General features: G+C 33.2%; 1 protein-coding gene across 2 annotated transcripts; it reads left to right on the plus strand.

Moving 5' to 3' along the window:
- The first annotated feature begins 1,483 nt into the window (after positions 1-1,483).
- LOC111806938 (N-terminal acetyltransferase A complex auxiliary subunit NAA15) lies at positions 1,484-20,198 on the plus strand. Of its 2 annotated transcripts, XM_023692479.1 has the most exons (27): positions 1,484-1,705; positions 2,107-2,185; positions 2,334-2,416; positions 2,512-2,661; positions 3,723-3,838; positions 4,330-4,435; positions 4,603-4,674; positions 5,129-5,244; positions 6,275-6,407; positions 8,615-8,692; positions 8,782-8,835; positions 8,987-9,057; positions 10,425-10,479; positions 10,575-10,670; positions 11,091-11,219; positions 12,440-12,522; positions 12,624-12,854; positions 13,964-14,096; positions 14,173-14,280; positions 14,360-14,491; positions 14,700-14,756; positions 16,125-16,222; positions 16,301-16,359; positions 17,093-17,160; positions 17,259-17,302; positions 17,404-17,504; positions 19,551-20,198. In XM_023692479.1, exons 1-27 carry the CDS (start codon positions 1,655-1,657, stop codon positions 19,727-19,729), a joined length of 2,682 nt encoding a protein of 893 aa, XP_023548247.1. In that variant the 5' UTR covers positions 1,484-1,654; the 3' UTR covers positions 19,730-20,198. The 2 variants fall into 2 exon arrangements, with proteins under 2 accessions (XP_023548247.1, XP_023548248.1); XM_023692480.1 differs by lacking the exon at positions 17,093-17,160 and having other exon boundaries at positions 17,191-17,302.
- The last annotated feature ends 4,061 nt before the right edge of the window (positions 20,199-24,259 follow it).

Below are 24,259 nucleotides of genomic sequence, written 5' to 3' on the forward strand. Positions count from 1 at the left end.
GCTTTTATGAAAGCATGGGAATCTTATGTTTATATTTTTGGCTTTTGATTTTTATGATATTCTTATGTTATTTGTTTGTTTCTCTTTTTCCAAATATTCTAAAATAAAATAAATCATATATATATATATATATATATATATATATATATATATATATATATATATGTTTTCCCGTGATGTTCATAATTTTGAAGTATTAATAGAATTGCTATTTTGTCCTTTTTTGCAATAAAATTATATATTACAAACTATATGTTTTTTTTTATAAATATTTTATGATGTTTAAAAACATAAAACAAGACTATATAAGTGTCATGTAAATTGATAAAAATATATTTAAAAAAGCTAGGCTATTACTCGTCGGTTATGTCGCGTTATCAATTAATATAATATTCGATTTAACACTATAAATTGAAATGAAATTTATCAGTTTAACGTTATAAATAGAAATTAAGTTCATGTTTGGCGTTTCAATTTTAATTTATTTATTATTTTATTTATTTATTATTTTTTGTTTTAAAAAGTTTAAGACAATGTTGAAACTTTTAAAAGTATAATATGGATGAATATTTTTATTAATTTAGATTTATTTTATTTATACATTAATAGTGTGACAAAATTAAGCATGCTCTAGATTTTTCAATAGCCTACAAGTTTATATATGAAGCTCAAATGATAATTCAAATGAAAATTATCACACAAACACACATATATATTAAATATGTAAATTAGTTTTAGCAAATAATTGGGTATATAATTAGCTACTTAAGTGAATGATTTAAATATGCTACCTTTTAATTTAATAATATATTTCGATTAAAAAAACCAACATTTATTTATAACAAAAAAACACAAATTTTTTAAATACTTTTCCGTTTAAAAAATACATTTTAATTTTTTTTTTTACAGAATCCTTTGAGTTTTTATTGTTTGTTTCTAAAATTGTTTAAAACATTTTAAAAATATATTTAAACTTTTTTTTTTTTAAATATATATATTTACTATAATGTTTTCAAAATATTTATGAACTTTAAAAAATAATATTAAGAAGTGTGGAGTTCATATATAAAGTGTTGATCGACCTTTTTCTTTCGTATATTGACAATAATATAATTTTTAAAAAATTTATAAAAATAAAATACGTTAACTAATTTTAAAATTTTATAGATATTTTTTTTATACATAATACTAAATATTTTTTTATAATTTTGAAAAATAAAGGGTTTTTATAATTTTGAAAAATAAAGGGTTGAAAAGTATTTTTGAAAATATGGTATTTTTACTCCAAAATTAACTGTGAATATATATATATAAAATAGAAATTATTGAAAATTTTAAATTTTTAGATGTATTTTTAAAATAAACTATAAAATTTATGAATATGTTATTAATTTAGTTTTTTTTTTTAATTATTTTTTATCTAAAATACTTTCAAAGTCAATTTTGTTTTATTATTATTATTATTATTATTTTTTCCTCCTCTTCTCCTTCCCCGTAGGGTTGCAGCAGATAAACGCCATCACTCCACGCGCAGCTGTCTCTATAAACTCACAACATACAAAACCTCTAAGTTCTTTTTCACTTCATTTTTTCACTCTCGTTTCCTTTATCTGTTCCTCCTCCTCCTCTCCTCTCTCTCTCTCTCTCTGCAACAATGGGTGCGTCACTTCCACCCAAGGAGGCCAACCTCTTCAAGCTCATTGTCGTAAGTTTATCGATTGCTTTCTATGTGTTTCATCGTCACTTTACTCATAGTTCGATCGAACTGAAATAGTTCTATCCCTTTTTCTTTTTCCTTTTTTTTCTTTTTTCTCAGGACATAAACCCTAGATTTTTCATTTTACTGAACTTCATACTGGTTTTGTGTGTTATTTCATTGAGAAACGTGGGGAATGAAGGGAATTTTATACCTGTTTGATAACGTTCTTATTTCATTGGAACTAGTTAATAAGTAAGCTAGTTTTTATTACAATTGGGTCGTGTGCTACTTCACTGGTTACTTTTATAACGTGATTTCGTCATTTTGTAGTTGATATGATGTTCATTTGCTATGTTATTGATCAATGTTTGAGGGGTTGGTTCTGCTTTTTGTTACCTTTGTTGTAGAAATCGTACGAAACAAAACAGTACAAGAAGGGCCTGAAAGCAGCTGATCAAATATTGAAAAAGTTTCCCGAACATGGAGGTACTGCCAACTCATGGTTAATGATTATTCAATTTGAATTTGTATGCAGCATCAGGGCCAAATGGGACGAACACTATTTGTTATTTACTATTTACTATTGTTTCCTTTTTTACTATCTGGAGTGATTCTTATTCCCTCTTGGTACCAGAAACTCTATCCATGAAGGGTTTAACGTTAAATTGCATGGATCGTAAGGCTGAAGCTTATGATCTTGTTCGATTAGGATTAAAGGTTTGTGTGTTTTTCATTGTATTCGAGATACATTGTTTCACAATAGCCGATTTATAACATAGTTCCTGGTCATCTAAGTTCTTGGTTTGATGCAGAATGACCTCAAAAGTCATGTTTGCTGGCATGTTTATGGTCTCTTATATCGTTCGGACAGAGAATACAGGGAGGCAATAAAATGTTACCGGAATGCACTGAAAATAGATCCCGACAATATTGAAATTTTACGCGATCTGTCACTTCTACAGGTTCGAACTATATCTCGTATTTTAAACTGTAGATTTCTGCATTATAATTTTGCAACACTGAAATTTCATTTGTTACGTCTGAATCTCAATAATATTATTTGTTTTTTTTTTGGTAAACGTTCAGATGATAATTTGAGCTATTAACAATTATAATCTTACCAGAGCTTCTGTTTGACAATGAGAAACTATACATTGATAGACTGAAATTTGCAGGAACTAATGATCAAATTGACTTTATTATTAGGAAAATTTGTTCATTCTATAAGTAGTACTAAACAGTCCCAAACCACTGACAATGGGACTTTGGACTAGCTCAAGTAAAATTTTATTCTAATACATGCAGTATTGGTCCCTCGGAAAATTACCCTTTGAAGTTGCTGACAGATGTAGAAGGCACTGCAATTGGTGAATGAATAGCACAAGTCTGTGCTGAAGTAAACTAGAAACTCGCACAGACTCAGAGCTAAGAAGAGGTATAGGATAGGTGGTGATAAGAAGGAATGAAGAAAAGCGTTCAAATTGGGTGCTCTAGCCTTGGTCCATAGAAAGTAGATCTCCAGTTGCGAGTTACAACAGATTAAAGCAAGTATAGATTGAACCATATTGACAGCGCCTTATGCATGAAATATTTTTTCCTTGGAAACAGTCTCAGGCTATCAATTTACGAGGGGAGGTGGGAAATTAGTAGGCTTAGGATTGCTGTCATTTTGCCATCTCTTTTGTATTTGCTTCTATAATGTATTGTATGTGATCCTTTAGCCTTTCTCTATATCCTCCTCTTTGGCATCTTAATGCATCTAATTCATTTTGTATGTATTATCTAGATTTTTTTTTTTTTTACGATACTGGGTCTGGAACCATGCATGAAAGGAAAGCCAAAGGATAAGATAAAGTGAGAAATTATATGTTCTTATGGATCTGTTTATTGGATCACATGTTGATGATCTTTATTTGATGTGTTTAATTTTAATTACTTTATCATCATGCTGCAATCATTTTCCTTAATATTTGATTTTTTGGGCATTTGTTTTGGCTCATGTTTCTTACCTTTAATGTTGCAGGCCCAAATGAGAGATTTGAAAGGCTTTGTTGAAACGAGACAACAACTTCTGACCTTGAAATCAAACCATCGCATGAATTGGATTGGATTTTCTGTTGCTCATCACTTAAATTCAAAGTACGAGAATTGGATTGGATTTTCTATTTGTTCTTTTTAAAAATGATACTTTCAGAAAAAGACGAGAATTTTTAATCACCATCCCCATCAATGCAGGGAAACCTTTTAAGCTCACATATCATCTCTGGGAGCTCCTAAAAATGGAAAAAAAAATGTCTATTGTGAGCATATTTTAGAGCTAATAATGAATAACAATTATGTTCAATATGGATGTCTTGAAAAATAATTTTAGAAGTGTATGCACGTGTATATCTAAAAAATTTATTTGAAACCACAGCTCGGGGATTGGTTTAAACTTCGTTTTTGTTAGATAAAGAAGTTGAAAACCTTGTGGCTTTAATAATAGACAATCTCTTGTAGTCTCAAATAGATGTTTAACTATTCTGGGTTTTTATTGTAAAGGTTTCCACAATTTAAGTATTTATTATTCTTTTGGTGTATTTGAGAGTAGCATACTTGATTTTCTACCTAACTTCTTTGACCACCTTTAGTCCGTCAAAAGCGGTAGAAATTTTGGAAGCATACGAGGGTACGCTTGAAGATGATTATCCACCAGAGAGTGAACGCTGTGAGCATGGAGAGATGCTCTTGTATAAGGTTTGTTCTTTAATGCATTATTTATTATTAGTGTTTTTTGTAAACAATGTTATAATTGATTTATCAGTTCTTTGATGAGGTTTCGATACATGTCACAAGGATGAACTTTGTTGGCAATAGTTATCAATTTTAGTTTGGTTGATAACCCATATGTATTTATCTTTCAGATTTCTTTGCTGGATGAATGTGGCTTTCTTGAAAGAGCTCTGGATGAGTTGCACAAGAAAGAGCGGAAAATTGTAAGTTGTTCTTGTCCATTCCATCTCATTGGGTCTTTTTAACTAATTTTTTCAGTTAACAAGGGGTGAGGACCAAAATTTTTGTGCATGATTACATTTCTTTTATTATTATTATTTTAAAATTAGATTTGTTATGTGTATGGTTTTTTGTTGTGGAATTATGCCTTGTTAGGCTTGTTTTATGTGTTTGGTATTTTGTAACTTTNTTATTCCTTGTTAGGCTTGTTTTATGTGTTTGGTATTTTGTAACTTCCGAATTATTTTAATTATTCTTTTAGATTGAAATACTTTTTTTGTATAGTTAGCTGGTTTGGCTCCTTAACATGGGCTGTTTTTGGTATGCCGTTTATATGCTTTCGTGTTTCTCAGTGAAAAAGTTCGTGTTTCTTGTCCCAACAAAGAAAGAAAAACACAGTGAGAACCTGCAGTACTAACCAATCTGGCTTATTTACAGGTTGACAAATTATCCTACAAGGAACAAGAGGTTTCTCTGTTAGTGAAGCTTGGACGTCTGGAAGAAGGCGAAAATTTGTACAAGATGCTACTTGCCATTAATCCTGACAATTACAGGTATTCGATGGCTTTAATTTTCTTATTTGATTTTTAGGATTTCAATCTCATGCTGCTTCTCTTTGAGTAAAAAATTTCAAACTATATGGCTTTTATGGAGTGTTAGAAGATGGGCGATCAATTTCTTTGTCCCCAAGGCACTGGGGGAACTGAAATGGAACTGGTTAAGTTTATTTCCTACTGGCTGATAGGTGGAATACTTGAGAAATTGAAGGTCCAGATAGCCTTTCTTTCTGATTTAACACAATGTTTTTCTTTTTTCGTTCATAACCATTCTCGTTCATTATTTTCTGTACCATCAATTGCTTTTGTTTTTTTTTCTTCATATGAGACTAATAGTTTGTTAACAAATTGAAAAGCCTCTGAATATAATTTCTTAGCAGACTTCTACATACCTATGTTATCTTCCTATTTCTGACGAAGTTGTGTTTCACCCTATGAATGTCATATATATTTAAATGTGTGATCATATATAGTCTAATCTGATAAATTGGCCTCGTGGCGATTGATGGTTGAAAAAAAAGTGAAGGTTCTNACCCTATGAATGTCATATATATTTAAATGTGTGATCATATATACTCTAATCTGATAAATTGGCCTTGTGGCGATTGATGGTTGAAAAAAAAGTGAAAGGTTCCNTCATATATATTTAAATGTGTGATCATATATAGTCTAATCTGATAAATTGGCCTCGTGGCGATTGATGGTTGAAAAAAAAGTGAAGGTTCTAAGTGAATGATTTCAAACCATGATGACTACCTACCTAAGATGTAATATCCTTTGAGTTTTCTTAACAACCAAATGTAGTAGGATTCGTAGGGTTGGTTCTCATGAGATTAGTGAGACATGCACAAGCTGACTCAGACAACTGTAATTTATATACACATGTTTTTCCATCATTTTGCATCAATATATACACTCACCCTTCAGTTTATAATCTCATATATTTTAAGGACGAAAATTTGGCCTGGAAATCCATTGATTAGGTTCCAGATGATGTAATGTATATATATTTTTTGCCACTGATTAGATACTACGAAGGCCTACAAGTTTGTGTTGGGCTATTTTCAAAGAACTCTGAGTATTCTCCAGAAGAAATTGAACGTTTAGATGAATTGTATAAATCTCTGGGGCAGCAAAATGGGTGGTCATCTACTGTTAAGGTATGCATCTTGACCATATTTTCTAAATTCTTTTAACTTTTCCTTCCACTTTTGTTGTGTGAGTTTAACGTTGGCTTGAGAAATATATTTGGCCATTCTAGAACTTGATATGACTAGAAAACTTCAAGTGCATTTTCTGCCACTTCTGTGTGAATTGATAATTTTAGCATGACATGTTATTCAAGAATGTGTCTATTTTAGGGGAAAAAATAGTTCTGAATTAATTAAATGTTGATATAGTTTATTGATTCGTTCATTCTTTTCCTGTGTGTGCATTTTTCCTACCTGGTCGAACTAAGCTAGATTTGATGTTTCTTCGTTACCTTATGTGTGTCATGGTAAGCCTTGTGTGTTATTAGGACAGAGCCCTATAGCGTCCTCTCTCTAGAATTTGGTGATTGGGGAGGTCTGATGGAAACCAACCACCTGAAGGCATGGGTCTTATTTTTCCCTCCCTCACTCCTTCCATCTTAAGGGAAGATCCCTTATGTTGATTCGTCAAGTTGAGTTAAATCTCATTTTACCCTTCAACCCTTTGCAAAATAATGCAANCACTCCTTCCATCTTAAGGGAAGATCCCTTATGTTGATTCGTCAAGTTGAGTTGAATCTCATTTTACCCTTCAACCCTTTGCAAAATAATGCAAGTTAAGAGGAACCTAAAATGATGCTAGAGAGTTTTGTAGCGGTGGAAAGATAAATAGAAGAGGAAGTCTTTAACATTGATGGGGAGCTTGGATTACTATTTCGAAATGGAATGATGCTAGAGGAAACTTTGGCATCTAGTCCTTTGGGTTGTAAGTCCAGTTTCAATTAGCAGATGGAAAGTCTTTCTATGGAAGGGTTTCTTTCNCTAGAGGAAACTTTGGCATCTAGTCCTTTGGGTTGTAAGTCCATTTTCAATTAGCAGATGGAAAGTCTTTCTATGGAAGGGTTTCTTTCATGGGAGAAATTAGGGTAAGATTATCACTGACTCTGGGGAGGAAGAAAAGGAAGGAAGCCAAAGGAAGAAATCGTTGAAATTAGCAAATTGGGTGTTTGATTTGTCCTTTCTCTCCAAATCTTGGGTTCTTACATGTAGGGGTGTTCGTTGATCGGGTTGAGTTGAAGGGATTTTTTGTACCAACTAGATGGGTTGATTCTACTTTGTTTTTAATATACAAAAANGTCCTTTCTCTCCAAATCTTGGGTTCTTACATGTAGGGGTGTTTGTTGGTCGGGTTGAGTTGAAGGGATTTTTTGTACCAACTAGATGGGTTGATTCTACTTTGTTTTTAATATACAAAAAACAACTTCTCACTGATATAGTACAAAGAAACAATGTTCAAAGGATACAAACTCCTAAAGGAAGTGAAAAGGAAAATATACAAGATCTTAAAGCAATTTCGAACCAAAGTGAATGACCAGTAAACAAAAAGGACCCATCAAGCCAAAGCTCAGCTCCGAAGAAAATACANGCAATTTCGAACCAAAGTGAATGACCAGTAAACAAAAAGGACCATCAAGCCAAAGCTCAGCTCCGAAGAAAATACAAACAACAACTGAATATAAGAACCAATACAAGAAAAATCCAGCTAAAATTCTACTCCAAAGAAATCTAACAAACCAATTGAGATACTTTTAAAACAAAAGCACCAAAACTCAAACCGTTGAAAGAAAATGTAGGAAATGTGAAGACCAATAAAGAGCTTTCTGCAAACTTGATTTAAAAACAAATTCATAAGATGTTGAAGAAGGAATTTCCCGTAATGCAAGACCACAAGCTCCAATAAGAGATGTTAATTTGCTGGACAATAAAGAGGGAGGAAGAATAATTTCCTTATCATTTTACTGAAAGAGAAATTCGAAAGCGTTGAAAAGGGAGTCTTCAATCTCCCATATCATCACAGGGATTAATAGATTGTACAAGAGATTCCACACTGCTTAGGCTAACTTCAGATTCAACACCAAAGTCAATACACGGTGGGGGAGAAGATGAACTGTAGTCTTTTTTTGAGTGAATCACCTCAGGAACAAATAAAGTACCTTTTGTGGAGAAAACTCCTTTCTTAATGTTACTGCACTTATTGTAATTAGTGCATTTGGTGGATAACGTTGTTGTCGTTGCCCTTCATGTTACTATATTTAACTTAAATTTTTACTGTTATTATTGTTCATCACGTGATCTTTCCTAGTTTAAATTTCTTGACGCAAGTGGGTTATTTGCAGAGAATACCCCTTGATTTTCTGCAAGGTGACAAATTTAGAGAAGCGGCTGATAATTATGTCCGGCCTCTCTTAACAAAGGTATTTATGTTATGGCCAGTCATGTTCATTGGTTATCTAATTTGTATTGGACGCTGAAATTCAATGAATCTGTTTATTATTTGTTTCAGGGAGTTCCTTCTCTGTTCTCTGATCTTTCCCCTTTGTATGATCAGCCTGGAAAGGTTGGTTTGTCCATTCCTTTCTTATTTCTTCTTTTTCTTTCTTTCTTTCTTTAAAGAATAGTTCTGAAAGCCTTGAATGGAATTTTTAGAATGTCTGCATTGCTCAACTCATATATTTTTCTAATGTTCCTTTCAATGAACTCTTATTCAGGCTGACATACTAGAGCAATTAATTATTTCATTGGAGCATTCAATCAGGTCGAGCTGTCAATATCCTGGGAGGTATTTTTCCTTTTCCTTGTTACTGGTAAAAGTGTTTACTCTTTTGTAGAAGATTGAGATACTCATCAAAACTCCATTTTCTTCAAATCTTATACACCACTCGGAAAATGCAGTAGATCTATGATACAAAGTAGTTATTTTAGGAAACAACTTCATCGATTAAATGAAATCATAGAAAAGAATAGAGCCATCCATTGGGATAACAAAGAATTCTCTAAGAGAAAATTTAGGCTATAGTTGTTAAAGGGGACCATGTTTTTACCCTAGAAAATAGCATAATAAAGGGACAAATCTAAAACTTCCTATGAAGAGCTTTATTTGCTTTGGAATATCCTTGAATTGCTCTCGCTCCATATCTTCCAAGTTACAGCTTTCTCAATAAAGGATCAAAGGGTAGCTTTAGTAGACTTGAAAGGATGATCAAGCAGCATCAGTTTAAGCCAATCTATGGAATATACAGGTGTTACAATACACCAGCCGAAAGAGGAGAAAATCTCCGCCCATATTTTTCTTGTGAAAGAGTAATGAATCAAAGATACAAAGGGTTATTAAGGAAAAGAGAGGTACAAACTTAAGGATGTAACATTCTACCATGAAATTCAGTGGGGATTGCTAAAGAGTGGAAGCTACGTTGACTTAGAATACAAGGGAAGAGTAGTTTCTCATTATGTCGTTGGTTTTGTGCATTGTATGGCTTCATTTTGGTAAAAATGGGTTTATCTTTTGTAATTAATCCTCTTTTATCCTCGGTGCTGATTGAAGTGCTTCTTGTAACCTTGCCAGACGACATTCATGTGAATTTCTTCATCCCTTTTGCAAAAAGTTGCTTTATATGTTGATGAGTGGCGTTGAAAATCTGATCAATGGGTTACTATTGTGGATGGTTTTTTAATCCTATTGTTTTGGAGTATTCTTGCAAGCGTCACTTGCCCTTCATCTCCCTATGCCTACTATGGACCCAAGTAATATGTTCTGTAACATACGGAATTTTTTTTTATGACTGATGGGTAAGCATTAGACAGAAATTNCTTCATCTCCCTATGCCTACTATGGACCCAAGTAATATGTTCTATAACATACGGAATTTTTTTTTATGACTGATGGGTAAGCATTAGACAGAAATTGGGCTTCTATTCCAGAAATGTTTCGATCTTTGGCATGGTATAGGGTTTATGCTGTTATTTATATCCATTATTTAATGGACATTGATGATCCGCCAGGGATGTGTGTATGTGTGTGTGTGTGTTTTCAAGTAAAGACAAAGAAAGAAATGGTATCATTAATAGGAAGAGGGATGTTTAAGAAATATTTTTTTAATTATTGCGTCATTTATATGTGCTTCTACTTTTTGATGTTCTTTGCTACAGTACTGAAAAGGAGCCCCCATCAACACTCATGTGGATTTTGTTCTTACTAGCTCAGGTTAGTGTGTCAGTTTGATTATTACTTTGACGTTGCTTTTCTGGTGATTTTATTTCTTCAAAATATAACTTATGCTCACGATGTTTTACATTCAGCATTATGACAGAAGGGGCCAATATGACATTGCTCTCTCCAAGATTGATGAGGCTATAAAGCACACTCCTACTGTCATTGACTTGTACTCTGTGAAGGTGATGCAGAATTGGGAAAACAATACAATGTTGCCATTCATACTGTTTTTATTAGTACTTGTTTTACAATGGTTGGGGACGTTTTCCTACTATATTTAGGATTACTTTCGGTATGATTTAATCTAATCGGGATTTCATAAAATGATTAAATCTAATCGGGATTTCATAAAATGATTACAGATGACATTTGGATATACATAGGCACTCTATGCTAGAGAAGGCAGCTTGTTTTAAGTATTACACGCTATGTACTGATGTATTTAGGGCTTGTAGGCTTGTTTTGATTTGATAAAACTTATTCTCAAAACTTGGTTTGCATAATTAATATTTTTTAGAACTTGTGATGAACTCTTTCTTCAGCTTTTAATGATTCAGAATCATGTTTGATTTTTGTTGTTTTTATGTTTCACTATACTACAGAGCCGGATATTGAAGCATGCTGGCGATGCAGCTGCTTCTGCTGCATTGGCTGATGAAGCTAGGTGTATGGATCTTGCAGATCGGTACATAAATAGCGACTGTGTCAAGCGTATGCTGCAGGCGGATCAGGTTTTACAATGATTTCCTTTTTCTTTTCAATTTCTGCACTTTCTATTGTTTATGATTTATAATTTAGTTACTCAGAACTTGTTTGGTATAGTTCCCGTTTTCCATTTCTGGTTCCTGTTTCTGATTGTTCAAAAAACCGACAAGTTTGATAAACCATCCCATTTCTTGTTTCTAAATTTTAAGAAACGTTTCTAAAAATGGGAAAGTTGTGACTAGAAAAAGTAGTTTCTTAAAATTTTGGTTCATTCCTCTTTCAATTTTCACACATGTACATACCCTTTTCTCTCTTACTCCTTTCCACACCCATTTCTCCTCTTTCTCTCTCTTCTTTCTATCTCTTCTATCATAACTTTTTCCTTTGATATTTTCATTCTTTCCTCTTTTTCTCTCTCTGTTCTCTTTCCTCTCGTTTCCTTTTCCTTTTTTATCCCTCTTTTTTTCTTTTAATTAATGAGCCTTTAGTTATTATTTTCTACTTAACCTCTTTTATTTTATTTCAATTTTGGTAGCATTTGGATTTTTGTTTTATTAAATAAAAAAATTCTTTAGGTATTTCATGTTTCCCATTAATTTTCAAAGAAAAACCTCTCTTTCTTGGATTTTATTTGCATATGATTGACTAATGAAACACATGCATTTTAAAAAGATATAAGTTTAAATTGAATTAAGGGAATGTGGGTATACTTGATTGTGTATCCTTAAATAAATGTTTGATTGTCAAGTTGGACACAAAAATATATATCAATAGCATGTTGTGCTATAAATTAATGATCGTGGAAAATTTACAAATTTATCGAACAACTTACAAGTTAGTCTAATTCAACCAACTCATGTAAGCTGACATCAGTTAAGGTGAATAGGCTATAAGTGATGATATTGCAGATCAAATTTGAACAACAGTTGGAAGATAAAATTTATTGTTATTATTCTTATAATTTTGGCCTGGGGATTAATTGTATTAAATACTATAAATTCTTTATAATGGTTTTATATTTGTTTCAATGCATATTAGATATTTTATTGTAATATTATATTGACTAAATTTTATTTCAACCAAAAAAAAAAAACAAGAAACAAAAATAGTTATCGAACATGTTTTTGTTTTTAGTCCTAAGAAAACCAGAAACAGGAAATAGGAAATAAGAACGTTACGAAATGAGCCCTTGTGGACTATTGCTGGGCTTTACTATTAATGTTTCCAAATTCCGTCATACTTGAAGGTGGCCTTGGCAGAAAAAACGGCAGTTTTGTTCACAAAAGATGGAGATCAGCACAATAACCTCCATGATATGCAATGCATGTGGTTTGTCTCCATCCTCTGCCTTTGCCGTCAGCTATCCAATATCGTTGTTCTTAATTTCAACTAAATATAGTCAAACTTTTTTCTTTTTGGTGGCGGTAAAGGTATGAACTTGCATCTGGTGAAAGTTACTTCCGCCAAGGTGATCTTGGACGGGCTCTGAAGAATTTTTTGGCTGTTGAGAAGCATTATGCTGATATTACCGAAGATCAGTTTGACTTTCATTCTTATTGCTTGCGGAAGATGACTCTGCGTGCATATGTTGATATGCTCAGGTTCCAAGATCGATTGCATTCAGAACCATATTTTAAAAAAGCAGCTATAGGGGCCATCAGGTGAATTCTTTATGTAGGATCTATTTTGTTTTATTTGTCACTGTTTACACCTTTTCACTTCCAGTAAGACATCTGGCCATTCTCCTTGGACATAATAGTAAGGACGTGACTGTTAAGAAGTCCATGTTCTAAACGTAATAAAAGAAAAGAACAAAATATTGAACATGTATGAGAAGGTGAAGAAACTAATTATATATTTCGCTAATTTACCTTTTATGCATGTGTCAAAATGATTATGAAAGATTTAGTACAATGTAGTGAAACTGTTCAGTCAAGGCCAGTATTAAACAAGTTAGATATTGAAAACCGAGAAGAATCCCATTTTTTTTTAATTCGGTATGGATAAAAGATCATCCTATGTTATTCTATTCAATTCTCGACGATGAATCGATTTGATAGCTGTGTGCATTATTACCTACCTCTTTTTATAAAACTTGATTTCAGTCTCAATAATGAAATGAAAGTAATTCTCTTTTCGGAAACGAAGTTGTAACTGCGTGCATTCTTTGCGGTTAAAACGNATTCTATTCAATTCTCGACGATGAATCGATTTGATAGCTGTGTACATTATTACCTACCTCTTTTTATAAAACTTGATTTCAGTCTCAATAATGAAATGAAAGTAACTCTCTTTTCGGAAACGAAGTTGTAACTGCATGCATTCTTTGCGGTTAAAACAAAGTCGTAATATCAGCATACTGTGTGAAAGGCGCTCCAGCCCGTATGGTTATGGATAATGAGAAATAAATTGATCCATTCTTTCTTTGCAGTTACAGTAAGCATGTGTGTTTTTTTTTAAATAAAAAACTAATGATTAAATTTAATGAGATCTGATGTAGGGACATTTAAACTTTAGTCTGAAAAGGATAAAATGTACATTTACACAACTCGGGAGCCTTTACAAGAATAGTCTCCATAAACTATCAAAAGATTTATTCTTTTGTTTGTTGGCGCTTTTATTTTTGCAGTCTTTGTTTTAAATTATTTTGATGAAATGCTTGCTTTGTTCTTATCTTCCCTCCTAGAAAAATGGAAAAATGTTTCTGTATTTTGTTTTTGTGGTTTTTCTGCTCTTATTGTCTAAACATTTATTTGAATTTGAGTTGCAGATGCTATATCAAGTTATATGATTCTCCTCCAAAATCAAGTACTGGAGAGGATGATGGTATGTCGAATTTGCTTCCTTCTCAGAAAAAGAAGATGAGACAAAAACAGAGAAAGGCTGAAGCACGAGCTAAGAAAGTACTGCCATTTATTATTGTAGCTGTTGTTAGAGGCTTTTCTCTGTTGATTTCTAATATATTCCATTTCACATTAGGAGGCAGATGTGAAAAATGAAGAAACAAATAATTCCGGTGTCTCAAAGTCTGGGAAACGGCATGTCAAACCTGTTGATACAGACCCACACGGAGAAAAGTTGGTGCAGGTTGCTCTTTATCTGTGTTTACATATGTGGGTGGGTCAGTTTGTGAAGCTCCATAAATTTCATTTCCAAATTTATATAGGTTAAAGAACCATTACTGGAGGCTACAAAGTACTTGAAGTTACTTCAGAAGCATTCTCCCGATTCCTTGGACACACACGTACTTTCTTTTGAAGTAAATATGAGAAAGCAGAAAATTTTGCTTGCCTTTCAGGTCTGTAATACGTTTAAAATGCAAGATCTTGGGCCCTTGCTTTTCTTCAGAATAATTGCCCTAGCTGTGGTACACGAGAATTATTTAGTTCTGCTGAGTAATCTTTTTGGCCAAAATAATTGCTTTAGCTGTGATTTAAATCTGCTATTGATTTATCCTTTTTCCCAATTTTCTTAGAAATATTAACATTTTGTCTTCTTTAACATAGGCTGTAAAGCAGCTTCTAAGGTTGGACGCGGAACACCCAGATTCACATCGTTGTTTGGTATGTTGTACATGATGTAAATAGTTTCATAGAGCTACTAGGAGGTTGCTTGATATGTTATGTTTTTTTTTTTTTTTTCATTCAATAGGTTCTATGAATACTCTACACTTGCTAGATTATTTTAAAAAGCATCGATCCATGTTAGTCAAAATTTTGAAATATTGAATTAAAAAATTAGGGGAAAAACCATTAAAATAAAGAAAAACAAAGCTGCTGCTTAACATCTCTCGAACCTGCTGTATTTTGTTAAAAAAATGATACTGAAACTCTTAGCCGCCTTTTCAGCCCGTGTACCCTGGCTAGATCTTTTTCAGATTTTATTCTGAAGGCTTTTGGTTGGCACACTGTCATTCCATATGTCATTTGGGATCTCCTCTCCATCACGCTGTATTTTGTTAAAAAATGATACTGAAACTCAAAGCCGCCTTTTCAGCTTCTGTACCTTGGCTAGATCTTATTCAGATTTTATTCTCAAGGCTTTTGGTTGGCACACTGCCATCCTATATGACATCTAGGATCTCCTCAGCATCACGCTTATTGTACATGCCTTCAATAAGAGGAAAAAGATCCTTTTGCTAAACATCATTCGGTCATTTCGTGGTCCATTTGCTTAGAAAGAAATTAGTATCTTCACCGATACAGAGCATTAATCTCAATCTGTTCTCTCTTCTATTATCTACCAACTACTTTCTTCGTGTAAATTTAGTTCTCCCTTTTGTAATAGTTTACATTTTTTTTTTTTTTTTTTTTTTTTTTTTTTTTTTTTCGTGATAGTCTAGATAGGATTTTCAACTTTTTGTTATTTCATCAAATCAATGAGTTGTTTCCAATTAAAAAAAAAAGAAAAAGAAAAAGCAAAAGAAAAAACGAAGTGAGGTTTAGAAAATGGAATGTAATACAAAAGTGTGTTTTCTCGTGTAACCCATAGCCTCTTTTTCTAAGAATCCTCCACCTCATTCTTTTTCTCTCTCAATCATCCCTTCACTCTCTAGACTGTTATCCTTTTCGTTCTCTCTTATCAAGCATCCCTTTTCTCTTATGTGAGAATAGTCCATGTCTCTCTAAAATACAATTCAATTTATCATTTGGATATTACATTTAAAGTTTCAAAATTTGCGTCCAAACACCATTTCTTGAATCTTGGATTCAAGTTCCAAAATTCTTCTACTATATGCACTTTCAAGTTCAAGAAATATAATAGATAATACGTTTTTGTGTGGTATCTCTTATTTTGATCAACCCTTTTTTTAAAATAATTAAACATAGTTTCATTGGGTTCGAAAAGCTTATATTTGTGTTTTCTGTTTGTGGGTCTTTAACATGTTCGAATGTTGTGGGTATGTAAAGCTCCTTTGTATTTGTACGTAGATCAAGTTCTTCTGCAAGGTCGACTCAATGCCTGCTCCAACAACTGATGGTGAAAAACTCGTGTGTAGTGTCTTAGATGCAGAGCGTCCTCTGATCAGGTTTTAGAATTTCTTTGAGTTAATCTACTGTTTGTTATGTGGTTTACTCTAAATGACTATTATCTACTCCTACTGCAGTCAAGTGCATAAAAGATCTTTGAGGGAGGCGAATGAAGTTTTTCTTGAGAAACACAAAGGTTATCATCCACTGGATTGCAGTTCCATTACCACTACTGATATTTAATTTTAATTTCCTTGACACATGGGATATCTTGTTCTTGGCCGCTTTAAATATATATATATATATATATATATCTGTGACAGGAAAACAGAACTTTTCGTTAAAATAAGAACTATAAATACAAACAATGAACAAAGACGGGCCCTTTTCCACTCTAAAACCTCCCTGTAATACCGAAATGAACAAAAAAAATCCCATTCCGGTAATGCTAATACAATTTCTATACATAATTTTTTAATTCACAAAAGATTACCTACAAGAATTAATTTTTGACTAAGAATACTTGTTTAAATATTTAGAAAGGGCAATCTATGTGGCCATAGTTGATATAGTTCATACCTCCATGATATGTTTGGATTCCTNCAGGCCCTTTTCCACTCTAAAACCTCCCTGTCATACCGAAATGAACAAAAAAGTCCCATTCCGGTAATGCTAATACAATTTCTAAACATAATTTTTTAATTCACAAAAGATTACCTACAAGAATTCATTTTTGACTAAGAATACTTGTTTAAATATTTAGAAAGGGCAATCTATGTGGCCGTAGTTGATATAGTTCATACCTCCATGATATGTTTGGATTCCTATATTCATTTCGGGCTGTGTTTGCATCTGTGCTTAGCCCACAGCTCCATAGATGTATCATATGTTTTTAATAGCTTCTAAAACAATCTTTGTTCCCATTGCAGATTCCTTGATGCATAGAGCAGCAGTTGCAGAAATGCTAAACTTATTAGAACCTCAGAGAAAATATGAGGCTATCGAACTGATTNTGTTCCCATTGCAGATTCCTTGATGCATAGAGCAGCAGTTGCAGAAATGCTAAATTTATTAGAACCTCAGAGAAAATATGAGGCTATCGAACTGATTGAAGAGTCAACAAACAACATGGTGCCAAGGTTGATACATCCTCATGGGTCTTATTATTTTCTGTTTATGCTCGGTATCTCTAGATTTTTATTTTCGCATTTGTAATGGATTTGAGATCTGGTTTGATTAGGAATGGAGCACTTGGGCCAATTAAGGAGTGGAAGCTCAATGAGTGTATTGCCATTCACAAGCTTCTGGAAACAGTCTTTATTGACCATGCTGCCGCATCAAGTAAGTGTAGAACCTTGCCAATTCATGTGTCCAATATATATATATATATATATTTTTTCTTTTGAGTTTCTGAACTTTAGTTTGCAATGATTTATTCTATGTACTTTCAAGTTTGTAACTATTTTTAGTCCTTGAATTTTAAATCTCATCAAAGTTAAGTACCAATTTTTACTATGTAACAACTCCGTCTTTAAAGTTTATAAACAAGTTTGTTGTCTAATCAAGTTTTAATAATATTTATTATGATAGAGGCTAAATAGTTACAAATTAAAGTTCAGAGACTAGATTATTACTTCCTTGAAAGTTTACGGACCAAAAGTGNATTTTTCGATCAAGTTTTAATAATATTTATTATGATAGAGGCTAAATAGTTACAAATTAAAGTTCAGAGACTAGATTATTACTTCCTTGAAAGTTTACGGACCAAAAGTGTTTTTAAATTTGTTTGTTAATTTTGAACTGCACCTTTAAAATTTTAATAATTCTCCTATATGAATGATTCTATAGTTTGGTTAATGATATTCATTGTTTAAGATTTCTCTTATTTTATTTAGTCACTCCAAGGAATACGGTCAAGTTCCTTTGATCCACTACATAGGATACACCAGCTTAGCACAACAAAAGGGAAGAATGCTCTAGACTGCAGGCCGTAGTGTGAACTTTTCTTGCCAAGTAAAAGTTTTGATCTTTTTGGAATCTCCCTATCCAAGGACAACCAAAACCCAAAATAATCAAGGAAGAGATTACCCGAGGATGACAAAGTAGAGGCCACAGAATGCAACCTCATAGTGGATAGATGGTACTGCCGTACAGGCAGGGAACATAGCACAAAGGATACGGCCACCCAAGCAAAATTTTCGTGAAATTCAACCAACAATCCTCCTCAGAATAAGTATGCCAGCCATCCTCAATAGGAATAGAGCACTTCACAAATGAGAAATTAAGGGCAGCCGTCTCATGGTTAGATGCCATCAGTCTCCCTGTGGCAATTGCCGTTATTTTTTCCTACATTGTGTCATCATCAGCAATAGTTGCCCCATGCCATTATTTATCTTACTTCATCTCATCACTAGCAGTAGTTTCCATGAGTCAGAAACTTTCGAGAGCAAGCTGTTAGAACCATAACCAGGTTCAGTAATTCTTTTGGCATCTTGATGGTATACTAGTAGCATCCAAAAATATATATGTCGTGCCAAAAAATGGAGCATTGAGCAGACTATTACGTGTAGCGGAAGATTGCATTTTTGGGCTAATGTCCCACTTAATCATGTGCATCCTTTAAAGGATTCTTCGTGCAAACTTGCTTAAGAATATTCTTCCCAATCATGAAGCCAAGGGCCCTTCATGTCTCATTTCCTCTTCCCTCCTCTTCCCTCCCCTCCTTTTCTCGGCAGCAATCATTTGTATGATCGATTAAGTTCTCCCAAGAGGGGAGAAGTTTGGTATGAACCTGAAGTCAATATTTACATATTTCCCCAAAAATATAAATATTTGCCCGATCTTTTTGACAGGCTTGTTTCCTTCCCCTTTCCTTTGCTGTTGTGGGACATTTGGCTTGAGAAACATAACAGAGCTTACACAGAGGGTGAAATGTCCTACAAGGAAATTTGGGATATCATTAAATGAACACCTCTTTGTGAGCTTCGGGCTTTTGTTTCTAAAGTTTTTTTTTTTTTTTTAAACTGTCGACTAGGTATTATTCTTTTCTATCGGAGTCTCCGTAGTTGGACCCCTACAGTGTATAAGTCATCTGTTCTAGATGGGAAGGGATTTCTTGCTCTTTCTTCCTTTTTTTCTCTCTTTTTAATATTTTTATTGTGATGTAGTTATGAGCATTAGTTATATTCCCCCAGAAACAGTACAATTACTCAGTTAATGTGCTTGGTTATAAATATTGGCAAACCCATACCACAACAAATATGAAGGTGGCATATAGCAGTAGATATTTTAATTCATCATTTTGTGTAAAATTTGCATAATTTTAAATTTTAATTTATATATTCTGATCTGGTGTTGTGTATTTTGCTAATGTGGATTCTACCTTAGGATGGAAAACCCGATGTTCGGAGTTCTTCCCTTACTCCACGTACTTCGAAGGCAGCCTCAGCTCTGCCATAGGGAACTCAGTAAACAACCAAATATGCAAAGATGCAGAAAGGGTTGGTGCCAACTCCATTTCAGATAACAACGGAAAGCTTGATGGGTTCAAGGAGCTCACTATTTGAGCGTGATGTCTGATACAAAAAATGTGAGGTATTGTTGCATTTGCAGGTTAATTTTTGGAGATGATATTGTGTTCTTAGATGATTCAAAAGGAAGCTGCCCAGAGTCTGTTAATTACTTGCATAGAATCAACCACCACCGCCACATGCTAGGTTAATAGCTAGCTGTGGTAAATCCGGGTTGTAGTTTGTTGAAGATCTTGTTTTGCTCTCTATTTTTCTTTTTCTTTTTCTTTTTCTTTTTCCTTTTCTTTCTCCTCTTTGATTTCCACCCATTTCTACTTCGCCCAATTCTCTGATATGTATTCCTTCTGGAAATGTGCATAACTTGAGTTCCCAATTGGGTTTGGAGGGTCCACATTTTGAGTTGCTCACAATTTTTGTAGATTCTAGACAAGGAAGGTTGTATGGGTTTTGCTCCAATCCAATATCTGAAGTTATATTTAGGTGAAGAGAGCTATACATTTCTTTCCCTTTTTCCATATCCTCCATGCTTTATACATCATAAGATTCTACGTTTCCATTTCACTCATTGCGTTGTTATTCATAAACACCATTTATGGAAATTTTTGCCATGGATTTAATGATCAACTTTGGGTGTATTTGCTCTTAGATTAGAATAGATTCTCCATGTCCACTTATTAAAGTTGCAAAGCAATAAAATTTTCGAAATTTTAAAATAAATAAAAAATAGAAATTCGATCAACTTTAATTACATTTAATTAAGAAAATATTAAAAAAAATATTCATAAATAAATAATTAATAATGGTATTCAATGGGCTAATCTATTCAGCCTTCCAAGCTCCACCAAACTTTGATCCAATGGGTCGTGTGCTTGATTAATAAAGGTTAGTTCGACCCGGTCCAAGCTCAAACAGTATTTTAGGTCCGCTAGACTTGATCCATGTTTAGGTTTTCACTTTTTAGAGTCAGGTCGAATAAAGGTTGGCCCATACTAAAACAAAGGTTGGGCCATACTGAAACGAAGGTTGGCCCATAATGAAACTCAAGGTTGGCCCATAATGAAACTCAAGGTGGGCCCATACTCAAACGAAGTTCGGCCCATACTGAAACAAAGCCCATAATAAAACAAAGGTTGGCCCATACTCAAACGAAGTTCGGCCTATACTGAAACAAAAGTTGGCCCATACTCAAACGAAGTTTGGCCCATACTGTAACAAAGGTTGGCTCATGCTCAAACAAAGGTTGGTCCATACTTAAAACAAAGGTTGGCTCATATTCAAACAAAGGTTGGCCCATACTAAAACAAAAGTTGGCCCATACTAAAACAAAAGGTTGGCCCATACTAAAACAAAAGTTGGCCCATAAACAAAGGTTGGCACATATTGAAGCATTGGTTGGCCCATATCAAGCAAAGGTTGGCCCAAACTGAAACAAAGCAAAGCCCATACTAAAACAAAGGTTGGCCCATGCTGAAACACAGGTTGGCCCATACTGAAACAAAGGTTGACCCATATTGAAACAAAGGTTGGCCCATACTAAAACAAAAGTTGGCCCATAAGCAATGGTTAGCCCATACTGTCAAATATTGACCCATACTGAAATTATGTTTGGCCCATACTGAAACAAAGGTTGGCCCATACTAAAACAAGGTTGGCCCATAGTTTCAACCACATGGAAACACGTGGACCACTCCATGTTTGACCTGTTCTTTTTAACAGCATTACCGAATTTACCCTTTTTAGTCAAGAACCGTAATTTTAAATATTTAAATTCTTACTCCACCTAAAATAATTATATTATTTTCTATTAGTTTTCAATTTTCAAAACTAAATCATTAGTAATATTTAGCAATAAAATAATTTATAGTTACTAACTTACAATATACCCCGAATGACTCAATTGTAAAAATTTCAAATTTAAATGTGCTTGCCGTAAACAATTTTAATTCAGTGGTCTCCTAAAAATATTTTCAGAAAGCGTATATCCGCAACATAGGCACATGTGACACTTGCATGTGTAATGTTTTGCTTTTTTTCACAAAATCATGGATTCAACCGTCATGTCCCTTCTCAAAACAAATATGTTGTTATACTTTTTGAAGCTAAAGTATAATTAAGAGAGATAATTTTTTCTTCTTTCTTGTATGTAACTCATTTCACGTGATTAATTGTACAAAAAGAGACTTTAACTATTTGTCGGGTATTTATCAAATACAATAATCCACAATATTTAAATGTTTCACGTTCTTGAAAAAAAAAATATATATACTTAAACCGTCGTATTATAACTACTAAAGGTAGATTCGAAAATCTGCATGTCCCGTAATAATTACTAGATACAAATACAAGACACACTCATTCGTATATTCAACAGTTCAAAACTGTTAGTCACGTTGTAATGACACCTCTCGATAAATTCTGTGAAGCCCGAGCACAAAATAAGAAGAAAGAAAGTGGGTGGTGGGTCCAATGATTTGAAGAGTGGTAGAGATTTGGTTGAGAGGCAGAATCAAAATAATATGGTCTAATTGTCTAAAGGGAAATGGGTTGGCGTGAAGAACCAAATTAGAGACAGCTCTATCACGTGTGCCTTTCTCTTAGGGATATGTCATTCCCTATTCCTTCTTTATTCCACTCTTCTTCTCTTGTCCATCTCCAACCAAACATATGTTCGCTTCCTCACAAACATCTTTCTAACTCATTCCTTTACATTCCAAGATCAAACTTACTTAAATCCACGACTTTTCACCCGCGTTTCTTCTTCCAAATCTTACGACTACGTTATGATCCTTCTAATTTGATGTCGTCGTGTTGTGAGTTCATCATCTTACGATTACTGTACTGTTCATTCTAGTCTGTATCGAGTTTTTACGTATAACATTCATAAAAACAACTAGTCTTATGGGTCAAATGACAGTTTCAGGTAGACAATTTCTATAAAGTGTAGGTCTCTCAAAAAGTATTTATTAGAGAGGGAAATGAGTACGGTCCCCGACAAGGGGTGGATTGGGAGATCCCACATCAGTTGGAGATTAGTGGAACGAAGCATTCTTTATAAGGGTGTGGAAACCTCTCCCTAATAGATGCGTTTTAAAAATCTTGAGGGAAGCCCAAAAGTTAAAAAAAAAAAACCTAAATTTGACAATATTTGCTAGCGGTGGACTTGAGTTGTTACAGTATTAGAGGCATGCAAAGGTATCATAGATCATCAGTGAATTTGGAACTGATTCTTCCCAAGTCGATGCTCGAGGGGTTAATGGGAATGGACTATAAATTAGTTAAAATCCAACTCGGTCCAATAATTCACGAAAGTTTAATCATGTGTTCTTAATATTGATTAATGTTTATTTAAGAATATGATAGGTGATAATGAGGAGTATCTTAGTTTTGGCATCAAATAATGTGTTATGGGTTAATTTTGACTATATGTTGTTATTTATCCCTACATATAACATGCTTTATTGACTATATATATATATATATAACCATCCATGTGTATCACATTCAACCTTTTCTACTCTCCGAGCTCGTGTTTTAAATATACGAGAGAAACGATTATTTTGTAAAGGTATGATCTGATAATTCAAATAATCTATACAATTTAAGCGGCTAGATTTTTCTTTTTCGGTTTGGGTTAGGTTGAATTTTTGGAGAATTGAAAATTTAGTTCAGTTCGTTGACAAAAAAAATAAAAATTCTCGGTTTTACCTGACCAACTTGAAATTTTGAATTGGTCTAAAAATTTGTCTCAACCCAACTTCGAGAAATGTTATGAAGATTAAGACTATTTGACATTTATAATAAATGTTACTGATATTTGAGTTTTATAAAATTCTAATTAAGCTAAATTAATTTTTTTTTAAAAAAAAAAAACCTTAAACTCTCCAAACTAGCGTTAAAATGTTTATAGATAATCTATGACATGTCAACATACGATTTTTGTCTATATATTGACGGTCGGTATTTTTGAACTTTTTTTTTAGACACTAAAGCTAAATTTTTTAAAGTTGAAAGGTATTTTTGAAACAAAATACTAACCGTTCAAGCGTGTAGTTTTTTTTTATTATTATTAATTTAGCCTTTAATTATTAACGTGAACGGTATGGAAGATAAGTAGTTCTTAAAAAAAATTTTAAAAATTGAACCATCGGTGACCCAACTCAACCCAACTCGAAAATAGCGAGTTGGATTAGGTTTTAAATCCTATTTAATTCTTTCAACCAGCCGACCTGACCAATCCAACCAACCAGATCATCCGAATTTTCTAATTGGTTCAAAAAATTTCAAACTCAATCGAGATATATTACATATCCCAACTATTTTGGATATGCAAAACACAATCAATATATGTATCAAAGAGTATCTTATAGTTTTATGTAAATGAGTTAGATACATTATTCACCTATCAAATTTGTAGCCTTAACAACTCCACATGATTTACCTTATACAAAATGGGACCCATCTACTTAAAAACGCTACCATACTAACCATAACTAACTATATTTTCATTCACTGGATCTGTTTTCGGGTACCCTAAAAAAATGAACCTTTCTTAACTTTTATTATATG

Source organism: Cucurbita pepo, chromosome LG12, assembly GCF_002806865.2.
Source record: "Cucurbita pepo subsp. pepo cultivar mu-cu-16 chromosome LG12, ASM280686v2, whole genome shotgun sequence".
Taxonomy (NCBI): Eukaryota; Viridiplantae; Streptophyta; class Magnoliopsida; order Cucurbitales; family Cucurbitaceae; genus Cucurbita; species Cucurbita pepo.

What these genes read in the sequence shown, in the direction of transcription:
- LOC111806938 (XM_023692479.1), top strand. Translation starts at nt 1,655, where the DNA reads ATGGGTGCGTCACTTCCACCCAAGGAGGCCAACCTCTTCAAGCTCATT. An exon ending in GCGATCTGTCACTTCTACAG is followed by an intron (nt 2,662 to 3,722) that starts GTTCGAACTATA and finishes TTAATGTTGCAG; the next exon opens with GCCCAAATGAGAGATTTGAA. An exon ending in ACAAACAACATGGTGCCAAG is followed by an intron (nt 17,303 to 17,403) that starts GTTGATACATCC and finishes TGGTTTGATTAG; the next exon opens with GAATGGAGCACTTGGGCCAA.